This window comes from Lotus japonicus, chromosome 1, assembly GCF_012489685.1.
Source record: "Lotus japonicus ecotype B-129 chromosome 1, LjGifu_v1.2".
In the NCBI taxonomy this organism is placed as follows: domain Eukaryota; kingdom Viridiplantae; phylum Streptophyta; class Magnoliopsida; order Fabales; family Fabaceae; genus Lotus; species Lotus japonicus.
Genome location: NC_080041.1, coordinates 21470696 through 21491489, shown reverse-complemented (window position 1 = coordinate 21491489; position 20794 = coordinate 21470696). Strand labels below are relative to the sequence as shown.

Genomic DNA, 20794 nt, shown 5'->3' with positions numbered 1-20794 from the left:
AAGTAAAGAGGGGTCTCGGAAAGGGATGACTGTGGGGAAGAAGGGTTTTTATAGGAGAAGGGGGGAAGCTGGAAGGGTGACGCGTGTTGGACGCGTGTGGAAGGTTGGAAGTCATGAAGGTTTTGGGGAGGTGGGTCGCGTGCAATGGGGAATTACTGCGCACGATGGGACGGTTATGAAAGGTGAAGTGACGGTTCCGGAGAAAGAGGGAAATTGATGTAACCAACACGTCACGTGGGGCAGATAGGGATTTGAAAGGGTTTTAAAAGAAGGGAAAGCGCGAAAAGCCTCGCCACTATAAAGATCAAACACCATCGCCTGACAGGTGACACCAACAACAAAGTTCAGTCGCTCGCCGGGGTTATCGCCAGTCAATGATTGAATGATCAGCACATGACCCATGCCTGCCACCTTTCCCGCCGGCGAACGATCATACACCTGCTCCAACTTATCGCCAATACGAAGTAATCGTTCTCGCCGCTTGTGGACTTGTGGACTTGCCAGCTCGGGTTGCTCGTCAAGTCAGTGGATCGGGTAATGAGGCGGGCCACCACGACTCCTTAATCTTGTAGGCGTTTGTACACCATCTTTCTAGGTCCCGCGTCAATCGGAGATTCATGTATTTGCGTATTTCCTTGCGCCATTGGCGGTTTGTGTTTCATTTGCGCCATGTCGGCGACCTACACGCTTTATACATTCTTTGTTGATCCCGCCAAGTAGCGTGGCTAGGTGATCTTCTAGGCGGGGAAGCTATTGCAACTAGAAGCTTGGGAATAGTTCCTGCGCGTTGGTCGAAACCGCCAGCCGAGGAACGCCGTACCAAGTGGAAAGTGGCAACGGGCGACCTGCTAGGGGGATCACAAGGGGACAGAGATTGACGGTCACATTTTGGAGACACACTTCGCTCTCCTGCTTCGAGCTTGTGGACTTGCGGACCAAGGGCGCTCGCCCTTCATCTTTTCACGCCATGTTGGCGACTTGGATTTTTGCATACACGATGGATAAGCATTAGGCAGTTATGTCATATTTTTCTTAAAGACACACTTAGCTCTCATGCTTCGAGCTCGGTGTCTTGTGGACTTGTGGACTGGGCGAGCCCCTAGAGGGGCAACGCCCAGGGTTCACACCGCCCGGTGGCGCCCCAAGCCAGTAGGGTTGGGCCTCGTTCAGCCAGGCCCACACGGCCCATTAAGGACCCTAGCATATGGGGGCCCAACACTACCTCTATAAATAGGTAGCAGATACCAATTGTAAGGGACTTTTTGCTCATTTTATGAATACACACATGAAATTCAGTTATTCTCTCTCTAGATACCTCTCTTAAGTGCAATCACTTCTCTCTCTAGGGATTACACCTTTTCTCAATGTTCTTACCCGGAACAGTTTTCATTTTCTAATTTCATTTTTTGAAAACAGTTTTCATTTTTAATTTTTCATTATTTACAAAACGTGTTTGGTTAAATTTTCTAGTTTCCATTTTCTGGAAATGAAAACACTAAAAATGTGTTTGGTTCAACTATTTTCAATAAATTGTATAAAATTGTTTTTAAATGATAAAAGTATATTTATGTATTTATCAATTAGCATATGAAAAGTCATTTCGAAAAAAAATTAGCATATGAAAAGTAAATTTATAATATAGATCTTTAATGATATTAGGATTAATAAAATATACACGATGTGAATTAAAATATAAACAAATTATTCAAATAGAAAATAATACATTGATTCAACCTGAGGCAGAAGAATTGAAAATTGAAATCAATTGAGGTCGCTTCACAGTATCAATACAAAAGTGGATCCAGGCAAGTGGAGACAAACCAAATCAATTTGAAGCAGATGGAGGTAGAAAAAGAGAAAAGAAGGTGAACGGATGGGGAAACAGAGAACCGAAATTATGCAGATAAAAGCAAAACAAAGATCAATTTGTTCAAAGGCAAGTGAAGGCATGGAGAAAGAGAAAAACAAAATTAAAAAGAGTGAAAACCTTCAGGCGGGTCAGACAGGGGGCGAGAAGAAGATTGAGTACAGTGTTACGCCACTCACAGCGATAATGAGAAGACTGACTCAAAACAAAAAAGAAGATAGATGTTTTTAATATTACAATACTGCCACCGCGTTTTCATCTACTCCGTTTCCATTTTTTATTAAAACACTAAAAACGACTTTTTTTTTTATTTTCAAAATTGAGTATGTTTTTGGAAATATTTTCATAGAAAACATTTTCTAAAACTTAACCAAACATGTTTTCCCATCTATTTTTAGTGAAAATGAAAACAGAAAACACACAAACCAAACAGGCCCAAGTTTCATCACACATTCTCATTTTTGAGTTTTCCAAACTTGAGATAGTTTAAAACTAGTAAGAGCTTGTATCTATACCCTTTTTGGTGATTAAGAGATAATTTGAAGCGGCTATTGAAAGACTACTTTGTAAGTTGGAACAAGCAAATTCATATACTTGTAACTTCGAAGAAGTTAGTGGAAAATCCCTAAGGTGCGTAAGGGGGGACCGGACTAAGATTATAAAATCCCTATGATCTTCTTCTATATATTATAAAATTCCTCTAACGGATATAATTTGTTCCAAACAAAAGATTTGAACCTTTGCCAGCAAATTAAGAAATCATTACATTCTTATTCTACAAAAGAATATTCCATGACTATAACAGAAGACCAGTTATGAAGTGGAACTACTCTTTGGCAAGTTACATTCTTATTCTACAAAAGAATATTCCATGACTATAACAGAAGACCAGTTATGAAGTGGAACTACTCTTTGGCATGCCTTTTACTTTGAATGATTCTAGTCAGCAGATTCACTGGGAAGATCAGGGCCACGAGGAATCTTTCCTGGATAGTTTGTAGTTGATTCATTTGATCCAATCACACTGCATGTATAAAACTCAAATGAATTTTCTGCATAAGATTGAATTTAAGTTCTGTGTTTTGCAACTAAAAATACTCACCCTCTATCAATGATCACCATTGAACGAAGCTCACAATTAGCAAAGCTGTAAAACAAGAATACCATAAAAGATTCAATCAGACTTATGAGTTATGAAGGTCTAACACATGTAGGGCTTGCAAAGAACTAGTTTAGTTAAAACTTGCAAGATTTCTATTAAGTTACATATTTGTTTAGTGTTTAGCAAGAACTTTCCTGTATTTACTATGTAAAAGAATAAATAATAATACTCTAAAAGGGTTTAAAGAGAGTTTCCACATTAACTCCATGATAAAGTCAGAAAAATTAAAAATGACACCTTATCTATTTATTAATCCCGCATATATCAAAACTTAATAGTTGTTCATCAACAAGATTAGACGAATATTCAGAAGAAATGCTTACTGTTTGCATATTTCACTCTTAATATTTGGATGACAGTCATTTCCAAAAGCACTGAGGGTATTAAACAGAAAACTGCTGTGGGTAACAACCGCTATCTCCTTCTCTTTACGCGTCGACAACCTGGACCAATAAAAGAATTTAGGAAAAAGATATCAGCTCTCTGGTTTTAGTCATTCTGTCACTAGATAACACTTGCAACACATTGTTCAAATGATATTCAAGCTGGAAAGAAAAGGCAGGAATGTGAGAACCATCCAAAAGTGAATTTTGGTATTACTGTCAAAATTTGAAGCCACAAATAGTGGAAACAAGCGCTTCAGATGCAATACAAAAACATAGTAAAAACAAATGCAATCCCAACTTCACAAAATAGCAGTGATGCTTTAATAAGAAAATCGAAAAGACTTCATGATCCCATGATAAGACACCTCAGGGAGCCTATGTCAACCCCCCAGGCCTTGAGATTACAATAGTTAGTGAAAAATGGTTACGAAGTAAACCTTAAAGTGAACCCAATCCATGAAAAAGTCTTTTATATTACTTCAATTATGGTAATATTAACCCTTTACTTCAGTATGCTCTGGCCTCTTTGTCTCTTCTTCTTTTTGTATAATATGCATAATTATTGGCTAGAAAGGCAGATAAAATTATTTAATCACACTCACCATTCCAAAAACTTCAATCCCCTAGCAGCAACGTCTTCTTTCTTCTCTCTTTCAGGTGTCCACAAAGTGTCCTCATCAGTTTCAACCTAAATATATTAAGCAGAATCCCATTAAACCAAATTTTAATTATCCTCTAGCAACCATTGCATCAGAACAAACTTGATTGTAGTATCTGCAAGACCATATTGTAAGATAAGAATCACAAGATCATTCACCAGTGAAAAATCAATTGCTGGAAACATATTCCGGTACTCGCTGATGGATCTTCTCTTGTCACAAGGATGAAGTCCCTGAATTACAAAAATAAAGCATTATACAAAAGCATAATGATTCATGTACCAAATGAAGTTCAATAACAATAGGAGGGGAGGTAAAGAATTTATCATACCATTTGCTCTCGGCAAAGCTCTTTTGCTATAAATGGTGGACAGTTCAAACTAGAAACTGCAGGATGGTCACTACTCCCCACACTTTCTATCATCAGAGGAGGTTCATTAATTCCATCACTGTATATTTCACCACCAAAGACTCCAACTGCTGTTTGCATGGTCCTGCAATGCAATACTTTGGATTTCAACTTATGATAGTCCCAAAGACAAAAGGATTTTATTTGCCTTACTAAATATAAATAAATAAAATTGAAAAGGTTTCAGCAGAGATGCCATCAATATCATAATTCACAAGATGAAGTGCAAAAAACAAACTAAGACGTCAAGTTCCATCTCAATATCAATCCTTAAACTAAATAGCTCACATTAAACATAAAAATATATGGTAGATACTGTTTCCAGTTTTTCAAAATTTTAAAGGAAATTATAAACGTCTTCCTCAAAGTGCAATACTTTCATAATTTAAACTAGGGTTTAAACTTTAAACTATATTAGTATTTGAGTATTTGACAGACATCACAAATTTACAATAACAGGTCTACAAAATTAGAAATCCGTTCATCAGCATATTAGCCCAGCAGACATAAAATGTTAAGAGTTCAAATAGTAATGTCAGATAATTTCACTAACTAGACCAATATTTGTGATCTACTGTACTCTGTAGTCTGTACAGACTGCAGGAGAAAAGTTAAGAATTGTTTGACCCATGGATAATCTCCAAGACATTTCAGTTTTCACAAATGACATACTATTATCCCAAGTAATTCTAGCCCGATTTCAGGCAAGTTGTCAGGTCTAAGCTATCTAGTCCCTGGTTTCTAAAGAACTTTTATGTTATTAGTATTAGTTTTGGTGAACAATAGATAGCTCATAGCCATTCAGATCACATCACCAATAAGAATCAGTGTCATCTATGGTTCAATAAAATTTTCAGAACTTGTTTGCATATACAATTTTAATAAGAAATGGTAAAAGAAGTAGCTAACATACCAAAGTGAGACCAATACATGTCCTAGCAGAATTCTTAATTACAATGAAGTTATACCTTAACAATGGGGAAACCACTACAAGTTCAACACTCCTGGATAGTCCATGTCCCTTCACATGCTTTCGCAGATTATCAACCTATCACAGAGCCACAAAGCACAAGCATTCTACCATGACTTTTAAACAACAAAAGTTTGACCAGTAAAACCTGGAAATAAAACTAGCCAGAGGTAGATGTATGCTAGGACAATGTTATCATTAATACTCGATTTCTTCGATGATAAATGAAATTATGGAAATACCAGACCAAACTTTTCAGCAAAGTCTGAAATATTTATGATTTATCATCTTGGAAATTGTTATCAACCACTGAACCACATAATACAAAAACCGTCCTGAAGTACTTAATAACATGACATTCAGAAACTTTGACAGGCAACTACCTGATTCCATCCGAGAGGGGTTAGGTGTGCGTCAAAAAGATCATTAGATAAGTATGCATCGTGGTTCTTCTCTCCTTCAACATTGTGAACCCCTTGGGCATGCCTAACCTGGATACAAGGTTCTACAGAACATTAATATAGCAAATAATGAATGATCTCAAGGGCCAGAATACAACATACTCCTAGACACAAGCTACTAATTATGTGTATTTATGTAATGACCATAATACCAAGTCCCTGATTTTAGTTGGCATAAACTCAATTTAATGCAGTGCCAAATATTTTTCAAGATCACAGTCACACAGTTCTGGAGTTAATTTTGATATTTTATAATGTTAGTACCAGTGAACTGCAGTCCATACAGAAAATCACAGGTGAGTAAAGCTTTAAATTTTATGTCATAAATCCGGAAAAATATTTATTCTTATGATAAGGGAAACACATATCCGCTTCAAGGAAAGAATTGCTACAAACCAGGTGAACAGTTTTGCAATGGTGCAAAGGGTAGAGAATTTGACCTGCAGCACTATCCATACCTGCAGTCATACACAAGTGAAAAACCAACACGAAATGGTGATTGATGAAGTTATCATTAAACCAGGGCAATATATAAACCATAGTGAAAAAAGAGAATTGTTAAGCTAAATAGACAAAGAAATGGCAAAAGCAAAGCATAGAACATTTTTTATTGGATCTTTGATCAAATATCCCAAACGCAGTAGCCATAGGACCAAGGTTTTAGATTGGGTCACGGTCATCGTTAGGTCATGACCCTTTGTATTTAGAAAATCATAGACAAAACCATACATAAGACTAATCCATAAGGCTAATATGACCCAAAAATGACAGATTCCAAGATTCCCACTCAAAGTAAGGGTAGAAAAGTTTGAGCAATCAGTATTTGTTATTGCAAGCATAAATTCCCAATAGTTATAAGCTACTGCAAGAATATATGCAGAAAAGCTAGAATCTATCTTATCATACACATGCTACTAACTCAACACAATAAACAGCACCAACAAGGAATCAGAAATATTCCACTACAAGGATTATCGCTGATCCGCCATAGTCATTCTCAAAGAACCGCATATCCTGAGAATATGGTTTAAACCTTTGGTCACCTAAAAACTTACAACTATTATCTGGAAAAGTGGAAACAGATAAATAACTTTACATTAAACTTTCTAACATGCCTCCTCAATTTAATGCACAGGACTATTTACCTTAAACTGAAATCCAAATTAGACTAATCAATCCACACAACAAACATTGATCGATGATCGTTATACCACTTGAACATAGAAACTCTGATACCATGTGATCAAAGAAACATACATAAATATATTCTTATACATTTCCTACAATTAACAAACAAGCTAAGAAATCTTAACATAGTGAATCTGAAACAAAAATAAAAAAATGAAATCCACAAGCTCCGCTATCATTACTGCACAATCGTATAAACCTAAACGGAGATTCTACAAACTATGTTCGCGATCAGATCAAAAGAAGCTGAAATGACGCATTGATTTGACATCACATGGTTTCAATTTTCAAATCAAGATCAATAACAACTTCATTATTTCAGCTGCATTTTTTTGTGATTGTGATTTTCAGCAACTGTCACTATGATTGCAATTTTCAATTTCATTTCAAATCTAATATATGAATAAAATCAGAAATGAACATTTTTATCTCTAACAAATAACACAGATTCACGAGATTGTAATAGCAAGTGAAGTGAGAAAAATTCAATCGGAAATGGATTTGAAGAACAGCGTTTGCATTTGACGTACCAGAACGGAAGAAGAAAAACGCGAGCGGAGAGAGAGAGAGAGAGAGGTTGTTGCAGGTGCAGGGGAGCGAGCGAGCGAGCGAGGGAGAAAGAAGAGAGAAAGAAAAGCAGAGATAAGAGGGGAAAAGGCTTCAAAGAAAATGGGAGATGGAACAAAACTACAAAAGTGATTAATAACAGTGGCAGTTTCTGATTGGTGGAAATAGTAGAACTTCAAAAGGTGTTTGGCTTTCCCATTATAATAATGTTTGATAAACTCTTTCTACTGCCAAGTGTACTTTTCAAGTGAGAAACAATATGTTGCATCATCCATATCAGCATATGCCTTGCCAAAAAGGGAATCACCTGCTGGAGGTTGCTTAATATAGGTTTGTGGTTGTTGAGCTTGAAGTCGTCGCCGGACCGGAGGGAAGCCATCGTTGTTAGATTGGAGCTCCCTTTCACGTCTACAACCACATATCAGAGCTCCCCTTCATGTATTTGCAAAGTCCATACTTTTTTATGTATTAGGTTGTTCATCTCCTTTTCCCTCTCCTCATCTCATTTGAATTTGGGTTGCTTCAAGTTTCAAGCTGGTGTCTTTTTTTCCGGTCATTTTCTTATTATGGATCTGCTTATGGAATTTTTGGATTCCTTTAGTAATTTTTCTTTTAATTTTTAATGTATTGGATCGGTTGATTTACCTTATGTTCATGAGTCAGATTCCTTACCTTTTCTTTTAACCATAAATTTGTTGATGGGTGATAGAGAAAAAAAAATTTATTTAAGAACTGGCTAAGAATCGGTTGCTTAGATAAGGAATGTTGGTAAGCTTTTAGGAACAAGCAACTTCATGTTAGAAACCTCCAACGACATCCCAAAGTAAGCAACATTGCTTAGGTGCACCAACTGGCTTAAAAACCCTGCATCCTAACAAATAATGTCAAATTTAAATAGGTCTATAAAAAAAATTGTATGACTTGTGGCCCTTGAAAAATCTTTTTTGTAATTCATATAAGAACTAGTGGCGTAATGATGCTCACTTGGTCATCCCTTGTGGACTTTGTGTAAGACCAAGATTTGGTCAGGTGGTACAACTCTATGTTTTGATGATAACAAGTTTATTATTATGTATGAACAATTATGGTACTCTAACGTTTGTCCTTTTAAGTTGTGACAAACAGGCTCTGGCTATGATTCAAAAACAATATATTATTCAGAACTTGAAGACCAAGAGTAACCAGCACAACGTTTCTGCACTTAACTACGTTCTTCTGAACGGTAGCAAACGCCTCAGACGCTCTGAAGATTATAAGCTCTGATGTGGACTCTGAACGATCCAAGCTCTGAAGTTCTGAAAACCAGATGTTCTGAGGAACGGTCCAGAAGCTGAAGACTCGGAAGCTCTAAAGTTCAAGAGTAAGCTGACTCTCAAGACCAGAAGCACTTCATGCTCTGAAGGCCAGATGTTCTGATGAACGGTCCAGAAGCAGAAGTTCTGATGATCTGAAGATCCAAGCTTCACTCAGACTCTGATCACACAAGTCTCACAAGTTCCAACATGAAGCGACGCCCAAGATCAAGAGTCAACTAGGCTAAGGCATTGTCACTGTCATTCATACAAAAGCTAATGTACTATTCTGACTGCCTCACCTACGACAATCAGCCACAACAGGCTCTGGAAATTCCAGAACTGCCCTCCAACGGACAGATTCATCCAACGGATACACATTCTAAACCTTGGAGTATTTAAAGGCTGAAGACTGAAGAAATGAACTAAGAAACTTTGCACATTCAAGTGAAATACTCTCAGCGAATATCTTAGCAATATTTCTTCATTGTTCTTATTGTGTTTACTTCTACTTATTAAGAAGCATCTCTTTGTAAACCGAACTTTTTCACAAACTCTGTTTGTAGATTTCTTGAGAGACCAGTGAGGTCAGAATTCTTGAGAAGACTAAGTCAAGGTTGTCTTAGTGCTGCTAGTTCATTGTATTGTTAGTCACTGAGCAGGTTGCTAGTGCAGTTGTAACAATCATTGAATAGTGAATTGCCTTCATTCTAAGAAGGAAGAAATCACCTTAACGGGTGGACTGGATTAGCTTGAGGGGTTTATCAAATGAACCAGGATAAAATCATTGTGTGCTTTTCCCCTTCCCTTAACTCTTACATCTTGTGATCTTTAGTACGAAAAGATTATCATTAATCTTAGAGGGGAATTTCAAAAAGCCAAAAATCCTATTCAAACCCCCCTTTCTAGTGTTTTTCATACCTTCACTTTGCACATCGCATTTAGTCTACCTAAAGTTTCTTCAGTTTACTTCGCCATTCACCTCCATTCTGCTTCTTCTCTTTCTTTTCATCTTCCTTCTCCCACCCAACCACCACCTAGCCTTTACTTCCCACTCCCCTCCCTTTCCCTACCTTCACAATTCCTTCGCTCATCCTTACACTGCTTTTCAGTTTTGTACTCTAAATTTGGTCCAGTTATAATAGTTCAACTACGGCAAAAACATCAAATATTGTAAATAAAATTGGTGAGGTATTTGTTGATTGTGCTTGGGGGTTTCCATGGCTTGGTTTTTAACCATATCCAGTTTGACACCATTTGTATGGTTTGGTTTTATGAACAGAATCAAAACCAGTTTTATTCTCCTAGTTCGGTCACGAAACCAGTTTTAAAACTGGATATGTAGTGCGCGTCTGACGGTGCGATAAATGTCTTGTTTTTACTATCATTATGTGCCTGCTTTACGCATTTACTATTCAGAACTCATGTGATTTTAATTATTTTTACACAATGTAGGTTAAAAGAGAAAAAAAGTAGAAAATGGTGAAAAAGAAGGCAAAAAGGATGCTAAAATGTGGATTTTAACGTGTTGACATAGAGTCACGACCATGCTGACCAGAGGCCACTGTGTGCCGAATAAAATAAAGACTCAACGACCATACATTATCCCCACACCCCCGTATGTGCTGACATGTATTGAACCTAGCACAATCGTGACTCCAACTTCATCACCATGCCACCTTACGCTGTAGCAACCCACGGAGTTTAACCTAATACTTTCAATTTAAAGTGAGCGTACGTAGGGAATTTTAAAGTGTGGAGAATTGGCTGAGTGCAATCTCAGACACACAGAGAGAGTTTTTACACAAAGTAGTGAGAGAGAGAGAGAGAGAGAGAGAGAGAGAGAGAGAGAGAGAGAGAACGTGACTAGATCTGAAGAGAAGAAGAAATCATAAGCTTGGAAGACCATTCCAGGTTTCTGTAAGATGTTAGCTACTAGGAATTTGATGTTTCTTATTGATAATATGAGTAGCTAATTACCATCTCTCGATGTTGCAATGTAGGATAAGATTCGATCCCTATTAATATATATATGTTATTTCGTACATAATTCAGTTTTATAATTGTGTTTGTCTTTTATGTGCTTATTGTTTATTTCTTGCTAACCTATTCTTGAAAGAAAAGCTCATAGACTATGAAAGAACGAAGAAGCACCATGAAGCTACACTGCAAGAGTTTTTCACTCTTATCATAGATGTGACAGACAACAACCGTCGTCCAACAGTAGCTGCTAACTTCGAGTTGAAACTGATACTGGACCAGGCGGGCCTTTAAACAAACTTCATGCCCGCCCAAGACACTAGTAGGATATGGCGAGATACTCAGTGAATGGACCTCAGGCGATGATAGCAGGGGAAAAATGGACGGTTGGCTTACGTGTGGCCCCTCTTGCTAGCTGTTAGATTCTTTTGGGTTTGTCCTATTCGCATAGGGATTTAATTTGGGCATCGGTTGTGAGGCCCAAATATGGGAACATTCTAGATAAGGATCACACCCACTATAAAAGGGGGGATCTTGTACCAAGGACCTTTTTTGACAATTAATGAGAATATTTCTTTATTTTACATCATCTTTACTATTTGTGCTCTGCTATAGGGTTTAAGAGGAACATATACTCATCTCAATGGTTTAGAATGTTGGATGGTTCATTGGCCGACCATGTCAGGATTTGTTGGTTCATCTGAAGAACTTTTTTGAAATCACTGTCAGAAAATAGGGAAGAAAAGTTGCGTACGTAATGGACGATCCACTGCCTTGAAAGCAAAATTTTGGCAGATCTCGGTGTAATCTATTGTCGGGTTTGCTCCCCAAAGTTAACACAACCGCATGCAAGATACTGTGCACTCAGAATCTAAACATGCTGCAGTCTCTACAACAATGCTCAGAAGAAGATAAAAACGAGAGGAATATCTTTTTATTTTTTCAATCTACTCAAGTTCTATTCCTCCTATTCTTATAAAAAGGTGCTGAACTCTTTTACTCATTCGACCATTTAAATCCAATTATCCAGCCGAGATTGTGATCCAAAGCCATTTAAAGCAAAGGCATTAAAAAGGTTTTAAAAGCCTTTGAATACAAAAGATGTAACCAAAGACAAAGACTTAAAAGACCATTTAATGAGTAACCAGCCAAATTGAAAAAAAGATTAACGGTGGATAAAACAAAAACTGAGTAAATAAACAATTGCATGCCATTATTTCCTACAATCACGACACCATCAAGTACAACGACATACCGGCCGATGTCATCAGCCTTAGATTATTCTCATTTTCCTTGCATTGGGTTGGCTCAGTTCCTTGCTCAACAATAACATTGCCATATGGGAGGAATGTGCCAATTAAGAAGTTTCGTTGACTAAGTAATTCGCCCTTCCTTGTTGGTGCAAGTAGAATTATATTGGAATGCAAAACATAAACTTAGTGTTAATTATAAGTGTTATCATTACATACAAAATGCTCCGCGTTTGAAATTAAATATTAGCAGGTCTTTTCACCACTTGAATTATAGATTTTTCTGTCGTTTGAATGAAAAGCAATAAACCTTTATGATCCAATGCATCTGTCAACATTAGTCTTCTTCCATTGACGTACGTTGATTCTTAGCCACGGACATAAAACCTGATATCAGCAAACTATCCTATGACCAAAACGACAAACAAACCAGACAGACATGGTTTCACACATCATAAGGGGATGACACAAAAGTCACTGATAATAACTTTTTTTTGATAATAACTTTTGAAACATGCACAAGTGTCTCTTATTGGTTTCATTATTCGCCAAATCTAGAATCATTTACGCCATATAATACGGCCCAAGACTTGTATTGCATGTATCACTAATTTGTTTCTAATAATTTGCATTACGAATTAGATATGTCACTATATTAAAAACCACTCAAGTAAAGAGATTAATTTCTATGCTCTATTAGTGTTAAAAAATTTACACAGTCATTCAATCATAACATTTCATTTCCTATTTTAAATATTATTAAAATTCAAAATAAATAATGAGTTACCAAAATGGAGGAATACGATTGAATGATGTGTAAAACTTAATTATTTACACTTTCAGTACATAGAAATTAATCTCATTGTGTAATCGCCTCCAGCATTTATATTGCATGTATCTTTTTATGTGATGATGAAGAGAAGACTTTGACCATATTAATTTACCACTAAAAATATAAGCAAATTAGTGACGGACAGTTTCTATCACAAAACTATTAAAAATCTGTCACAAAGTCAATCAGTGACAAAACTTATGATAGAACAAGAACCGTAACAGAATGTCTAGTTGCTAATAAATCAACTGTGACGAAATTTGTAGTTCGTAACAAATTAATGAGAAATACTTGAATATTTATTTGTCACTGGTGATAAAATTTCGTCACTGAGTGGAGGTTGAAATTTCTGTCACTAATTAGTAACGAACAAATTTATGGTAAACCGTGACTGACCGTATGTTCCATCACAAATGAGCCGACATGATTGTCACATTTTGGTGATAGATGGTTTTCGTCACTGCTCAGTTACAACTTAAAAATAACCTTATATGACATACCGTCATAATTTTCAAAAAAAAAAAACATTCCGTCATAAGTCTTGTGACAGAAAGATCTGCCACTAATTTTCAATTAGTGACAAATAAGTCACAAAAAGTAATGCTGATTTGTGAACCGATATTACTGAGATCCAGCTGGCTATTATGTGAAAGCCATGGCAGTGCATATTTCTCTCATCGTATTGCTCTCTTTGGATATACAAAAATAAGATAACATTGTTAAAATAAAGTATTGCTGATTTGTCTAACTTATTGACATAGCAATTTATAATTAGGGAGACAAAGAATGGGGCATAGGATTAGATCTTGAATTAAGAGGTGTTTATCTAAAAACTAACTAATTATACCCAAACACTCTTTAAAATTGCTAACAAACAAAGTGCTAGCAAACAAGAGCGGTAGATGGAGAAAGATCAGCCTGGTTTTGGGTTAAGGCTGGAACGACAAAAGAGATATTGTGGGCTGTCGAAGCTGGTTTTATGACATCTATATTTGAATCAACCACAAAGTGAGAGAGAGACAGGGGCAAAAAAAACTGATTTTGATTGCTTATTTGAATCAATTTCGGTTTCACTTGAATCAATTCTTGATCAGACTAATCTAGTCAAATCACACAAGATGATGTTGATTGAAGAGGAACATAACGACTGCGATTGAGGAGAGTTTTGAGGAGAAGGATTAATATTTACAGGTCCTGAGGCTGTCCACCATCTTCAAACCTAAAAGGAATCCATGTAAAGACACTTTGATGTCTAGGTTAGTGGCTTGTGGAATTTGGAGATTTCTCTAAGACTTGGGATTAGAAGTGTATCATTCTTGATTTCGATCTTTTATACTGTGAGCATACTAGGGAGGTCTTGAGGGTTGTAATGAGTGTTAGCCGTTATGATGAATCGTAGCCGTGTCGTGCAAGCCTCTTTCTGGAGTGTTTATGATCAAAGAGGTGGTCGGCCTCGGGTGGGTCTTGGCTGACGAGAGAATGATCGGCATTGACATGATTGTCAAAAGTGTTGTTAGTGGGCTGACGGAGTCAACTCCCACAATAGTAACCCTCCATTAGTATTTAGTTATGAATGCCGAAAGGTATGAATGTTGCTTCTTGATGAAGGGGTGGTCTTTATAGAGATGATCGTCAAAGATGAGGTTGTCGAAGAGTCAACCCACAATAATTTTGAAATACAAAAACTACTCACAAAACCTATCAATTGAGCTTTGAGTCGCGGGGCGTTATACAAGAATTTTTGTGGTTTACTCACACCACCTTACACATATTCATTTTTAGCCACATATGTTTTCGCTCGTACTCCTCATGGGTCACTTTTGTTCTAAAGCATTGGTTTTTTTTTTCTTAATTTTTTTTTTTACTTTCAAAAAAGTTAAGAAAATTTTTACTTTTTTATTGGATTAAATTATGGTTTGTAAATTACTTCTGCAACTGTAATTAGTTTAGCTGTAAGAAAGTAAGACATTCATAAGAATGAGAGCAAAAATTTGAATTCTATAAAAATCATTTATTGAAAGGAATGTGTAACTGGTGACCACATTCGTCAAAAACCAAAAATTAAAATAATTATTTTTCTATTAGAATAGATTTTTTTGGAAATAATTTCATACAATCAATACTTAAACATGTGTTTGGTTAGGGACAGGAACAATAGGAGCTTGGATTCCTTTTGTGCACATCGTGGATTCGTTGTTCTCTATCTTTGTTTTGTGGGAGAATTAGCAATGACATTTGGAAAAGTTGTCTACTCTGTTACCCCTTCGGATCATGGATGGGATTCTACAAGTGCCCATCCCATCTAACCCCACCGGTGCAGATATGGTATTATGGAAGGGATCCAACAATGGAGCGTACATTACCGCCTCAGCATACGAGTTGTTGGCCTCCAATGGTTTACCTCCCCCCACAAGGCTGTTGGAAGGACATTAGGCGCTGCAAAGTCCTTGAAAAAAATTGATTCTTCTTGTTGTTCTTAGGCAAGAAGACCCTCCCTACAAATGTTAAAAGGAAGCACAATTACTTAACTGTTGTAGCCACCTGCCCTCGTTGTGGTGTGGATGAAGAAACGGTGAATCATGTGTTCATGGAGTGCCCCGATTCTCGCCAAGTTTTGTTTTCCTTTGCAGTGTTTATGCCTAGCTTCTCTATGCAGGAACCGGTGATGTCTTGGCTTATGAGAATTATTCACCACAAACATAGCATAGTTTTCATCGCGGTTCTATGGTGGATATGGCGTCGAAGAAATCAATCAATCTTTGGTGGAGGTCGATGAGAGCTCTATTATGTCCTACATATGGTTCTTATAGGCACTCGAAACTGGTTACAGTGGCTTCTTCCACGTCGGGTTCGCGTACAACTTCCATGGCAGTGGCCTCGAGCTCACTTGTAGATAAATCAGAACTAACAATGAAAGTAGACGGGAGCTGGGATCCGAGGTTACGACGTATTGGATGCGGTGCGGTTCTTCTCGATGTTACTAGGCCTTGGATTTCTGGAATTTTGAGTAGCCATGGCAATGGAAGTGCATTTATTGTTGAGATTCTTTCTATAGAAATGGGACTTGAGCATGCTCGGGACCTTGGATACTCGGTGCTTGATTAATGCAATTCAGATTGTGGTGATGTGGTTCAGGTCTTGCAAACCTAGAATGAGGTGCACTCCTATTAGGCTAGAGACACAATTTTGAGATTTCGGGTCGTGTTGAGTTGGGATTGGACGGTAGTTATTAAGCATATATCTAGAGACAAGAACATAGTTGTAGATTGGCATGCCCATTAAACTTCCCGTGAGAGCTCTCCTCAGCGTGTTTGGAGGATTCCACGTTCAGGATGATTGTCTTGCTATGTCATGATACTGTAGTTTAGTCCGCTTTTGTTGTTTATCATTCCTGTGTAAAAGAAAACATGTGTTTGGTTGAACATATGATTTTTTTTTTATATATGGCATACCTAAGCTACCATATTTAATTTGATAAGTTTTGAAATAATTAAACATTGTGCATTGTTAATGTAAAATTAATTTAGACAGATATTGAATTGATTCCAGAAAAATTAGAAAATATGTTTTTCTTTTAATTAAAATAAAAAAATGAACTTAACTGTCCATCTCAAATGACATAATATTGAAAGTCAGTTTAAAACTATTTTACATTAACTATTCATATACCTTAAACTATTTCTTTTTTAAGTAAAAAATTATTTATATCTTAAATTATATCAGGAAAAACTCTTCCACATTAATTTTACATAAGCGCTTGTGATGACAGTTGTGGTTATAGTGGCGATAATGAAAATAAAAACAGATAGTAAAAATAAATATCTTTTCTAAATTTTAAAAATGAAAACTCTTTCTACAAAATGAAAGTATAAAATATTTTCTCAATTAATCTTTTAAGTTATAGAGAGCTTTTCCTGTTGTACTGTAATAATAATATATTATTTTTCTTTTAAAAATAATATATTTTTACCCAATTAAATGTGGCTTTATTTTAATTGCTATAAGACATATCAATGATACTGATCGTAGTAGTAAACAATTGTTGTTTTCAACTTATAGGTCGAGAATTTGAAGTTCTATGATCGAGCCGCTTTCTTAGTGGGACATTTGTTATTCACCACACTCAAGTCGTGTTGGGGGAGATAACACTAGTACAAAAAATAGATAAGGCAGCGGCTAAAACATGGCAATGGTAGTGGTTCTAACCGCATAAAATCAAGGTGTAGCCTTTGAGCAAGTGCAATAGTAGTGGTTCTTAACCGCGCTTCCTTTAAACACTAAACATGTTTACGAAGGAACTTTTCAGTCAGTTAGACTAAGTGAAAAAGACTGGTATATTTCTCAAGCATGGAAAAGATGGATCTCTATACATGTGGAGGCCCCCTTTTATAGTGGGCGGATCCTCTAACCCTAACACTTCCGTCTATTACATAGTCAGCTGACTAAAGGGAGCAGACCGCGCGGATCAAGCTGGACGTCTTGACTTTTCCCTTGACCTTGCCGAAATTGCAGCCTATCCAACTGTTAGGTTGACTCTCCCATGATTACGACTGGATCCTTCACCACTAAGTTGACTCCGGAGTGATTATGGAAGGATGGGCATTTATGGTGACTGTGGATGGTTGGGTCTCTGGAGCAACCCGACTATCTTTATGGTTGGGTCTCTAGAGCAACCCGACTGGCTTTATGGTTGGGTCTCTTGAGCAACCCGACTATCTTTATGGCTGGGTCTCTGGAGCACCCCGACTGTCTTTGTGGCTGAATCTTTGGAGCAACCCGACCGTCTTTATGGTTGTGTCATGTCCACACGGCCCAAGTCGTAAAACGGTCCGGATGTGTCCCTTGGAGTAGCTTGACCAGCCCAGTGATGGTAATGGTCGGGTGTGTTCCTTGAAGTAGCTTGACCAGCCCAGTGATGGCAACCTGTCTGGTCCAAATCGCGGAGTGGTCCAAAAGACAACATTTTTTTTTTTAAGGAATCGCCACCAATACTGCATAAATGACTCCAACGAACTTTAAACGTAGCTGTTTTAACCGCTGCCCATGGCCCGAGGAGCAAAACATCAAGAGATATTAACGTCACATCTTAACCCAAAATCTTAAGGCATTAGGTTTATGAGTCACATCTCTTATAAAGTCTTCTCCTCACTCATACTTAACCGATGTGAGACTCCAACTCACACCTGAATTTTCAACAATCTCTCCCTCAAGTCCGAATCACCACACATTATCACGACCTCCCTGCACAAAAGCTATCTACACTTGTACCGTCGTTCGCTGTGTCATATGGAACCCACCGCCTAGCCACACTGCTAGGAATTGAAGACTTTCGACACAAAGAGCTACTACCATGGTCCCACGAACCATAAGCTTTTATAGCACTTGTTGGGGGAGACTGGGGAGTCAATGGATCGATGAGCAAGACATCAAGAGATATCGACGTCACATTTTAACACAAAACCATAAGACATTAGGTTTATGAGTCACATCTCTTATAAAGTTTTCTCATCACTCAAATTTAATCAATAAGAGCCTTCAACTCAAACTTGAATTCTTCAACAAATCAAAATTGAGAGAGCAGTTAAAAAAAATAGTCAGAAGACATTGAATAAACCAGAAAAACAAAACAAATGGAACCAAACTAAAGTGTATCTCTAGGGCAAGGTTTTAAGTTTCTGTGTGCGGTTAGTTGAGACAAGTGGGTCTGTAAACGACAGAGAACAACAGCGTGTAATATGTCTGTGGGTTTGGTTAACAAGGCTAAAATCTTTGTTTTATAGGGGCTCATGGTATTGATAATTATTTATTAAGTTAATCAAACAACGGCATTTTCTGTGGTACAGAATTTTTTTTTGGGTCTGGTACAGGCACTGACATGTGGAAATATTTGTAAATAAAATTAAAAAATAGGATTACAAAAATACCATTTTTACATTCTACCTTTTCTCTACCTCTCCTACCCCCTTCTCTCTGCATCTCCCTTCTCGCTTTAAGTGTCGTGAGAGTACCACCAGCAACCCACCGGCGAAGAGGGCAGACATTTGGGTTTTTTCTACATTGAACCTCCTCTTGTGTTTTTTTGCAGAATGAATGAAGAGATTTATTGGTCTGAATTGTTTGCAGAAAGCTCTGTATTTGGATTTTGCAAATGACCACAACATAGAACTCTAGGTACAAATTGAAACTTGCTTTGGAATTTCACAACAAACAAATCAAAATTGTACAACTATATCTACTTGAACAATCGGATCCAACACTCAAGCATTAGAGATAACAACGCTATTTTCACCCCCAACTCTCTTTCTCCATAGCAACCATTGACTAAAAATTAGGTCCCGGACTCCAATTGAGAACGCCATCCTCTAAGAAACCCCACCAGAGAAGTCACCACCGCACCGTCGACACAGATCCGCGCCAACCTCGCCGCGCCTCCATAATCGGAAACTGGTGAACCTATAGTCGTGTTCACTTAAACTCCAATAGCTCTCCTTCTTTCTACATTCTGGTACTTTTAGATCTCTCCCCCATGTTTTGGTCCCAGATGTGGTGGTGTTGTTGACCCTGATTTAGATCAGATCTGGATCTGGTGGTGGTGTTGTTGGTCCCAGCGAGAGGAGGCTCTTGTTGAAATGATGCTGCAACCCCTCTCGACGACAGCCTTTGCACGCTGAGTGGTAGAGTACCGGCGCGGCGGCGACACCATTTCCTCTCTTCCCTCCCCACCGACGACACTGCCTAGAGAGAAGATTAATCTCCCTGCCACAATCGCTCTTCCATGTCCCTAGAGGGGCTTTACTGTCATACTAAAAATAAAAATAAAAGAATAGTGGGTTTAGGTGACTTGTTAATTAAAAAATTAAAAATATGGATAGATAACTTATACATGTGTATTAATATAACTGGTCCATGTTACTCCTGTACCATACACTCATCTGAATTTTTGGACCCCAGAGCAAGCACCTCAAACAACGACGAGAGAGAGGAAGTTGAAGGAAAAGTAGTTAATTTTTTTTTTTTGATGGAAAGTACTTCATTAATATAATTAAAGAGAATACATCCGCTAATAAAGCCGAATTAAATATAGAAAAAAAACATAATTAAAGATATGGAACCCCTTCACTTTAAAAGGAATATCAAACAAATTGTCTTTAATTTATTGATTAATTATACTTGTAAATATTGCTTTTGCACGTATTGAGAAGACTTTTCAGAAAAATAGCAATGTGTGATTAAGCTCCTTATAATAAGCCTCCTCATAATTGAGAAATTCATATGCTGAAATGCTGTATTGTTCTCTTTTGGGAATGGGATCAGCTCTGACACCAATCTTTTATTGCATTTTGCATAAAAACTAATTTTTGTGCCTGTCCTTTTTTCTTTTTTATCTTGAGAATACATGGCCGGTCTTCTATAATACGATGAGACATTAGGATTTCCTTTGTATTTCTTTTCTCTCTTCAAGTTGTGGTGAAATCTTGGTCTTGTATTTGGAAGGGATATTCTTTTTCCTTTCAGCAAATAAGAATGCCCGCTGAAAATGGGAGCTGGTGCAATGATGTTTCGAGGTGAAATTGGTAATATATGGAAAAGGAACTTATGTGTGAGTGAGGAAGATGATCTACTTTGTTGAATTCAGTAGATTTCTAACTTTTTGAAGGTTAAGGAAGATGATTACAGGGTTTGGAATATAATTAGGTAAATTCTGTGGTATCCTTAAATTTTGTTGGGTGTGGTACCCGTAGTAAGTAATTTAATAGATTATTATCATGTT

General features: G+C 37.2%; 1 protein-coding gene across 1 annotated transcript; it reads right to left on the bottom strand.

Annotated features, from left to right (window-relative positions):
• Window positions 1-2580: 2580 nt before the first annotated feature.
• On the bottom strand, window positions 2581-7807 carry LOC130734113 (phosphoglycerate mutase-like protein 1). The gene is made up of 10 exons (XM_057586419.1): window positions 7633-7807; window positions 6311-6372; window positions 5837-5944; window positions 5452-5531; window positions 4406-4568; window positions 4233-4307; window positions 4018-4103; window positions 3353-3472; window positions 2970-3014; window positions 2581-2891 (listed from the first exon to the last, which is right to left on the bottom strand). The coding sequence occupies exons 2-10, from the start codon at window positions 6368-6370 to the stop codon at window positions 2807-2809; spliced, it is 822 nt and encodes a 273-aa protein (XP_057442402.1). The 5' UTR covers window positions 6371-6372; window positions 7633-7807; the 3' UTR covers window positions 2581-2806.
• Window positions 7808-20794: the final 12987 nt, after the last annotated feature.

Excerpts from the sequence above, each read along its gene's own strand:
- LOC130734113 (XM_057586419.1), bottom strand. The coding sequence starts at position 6,370 with ATGGATAGTGCTGCAGGTCAAATTCTCTACCCTTTGCACCATTGCAAA. Across the intron at positions 4,104-4,232 it reads CAGCAATTGATTTTTCACTG|GTTGAAACTGATGAGGACAC; the intron begins GTGAATGATCTT and ends TAATATATTTAG. Across the intron at positions 3,473-4,017 it reads GGATTGAAGTTTTTGGAATG|GTTGTCGACGCGTAAAGAGA; the intron begins GTGAGTGTGATT and ends TTATTGGTCCAG.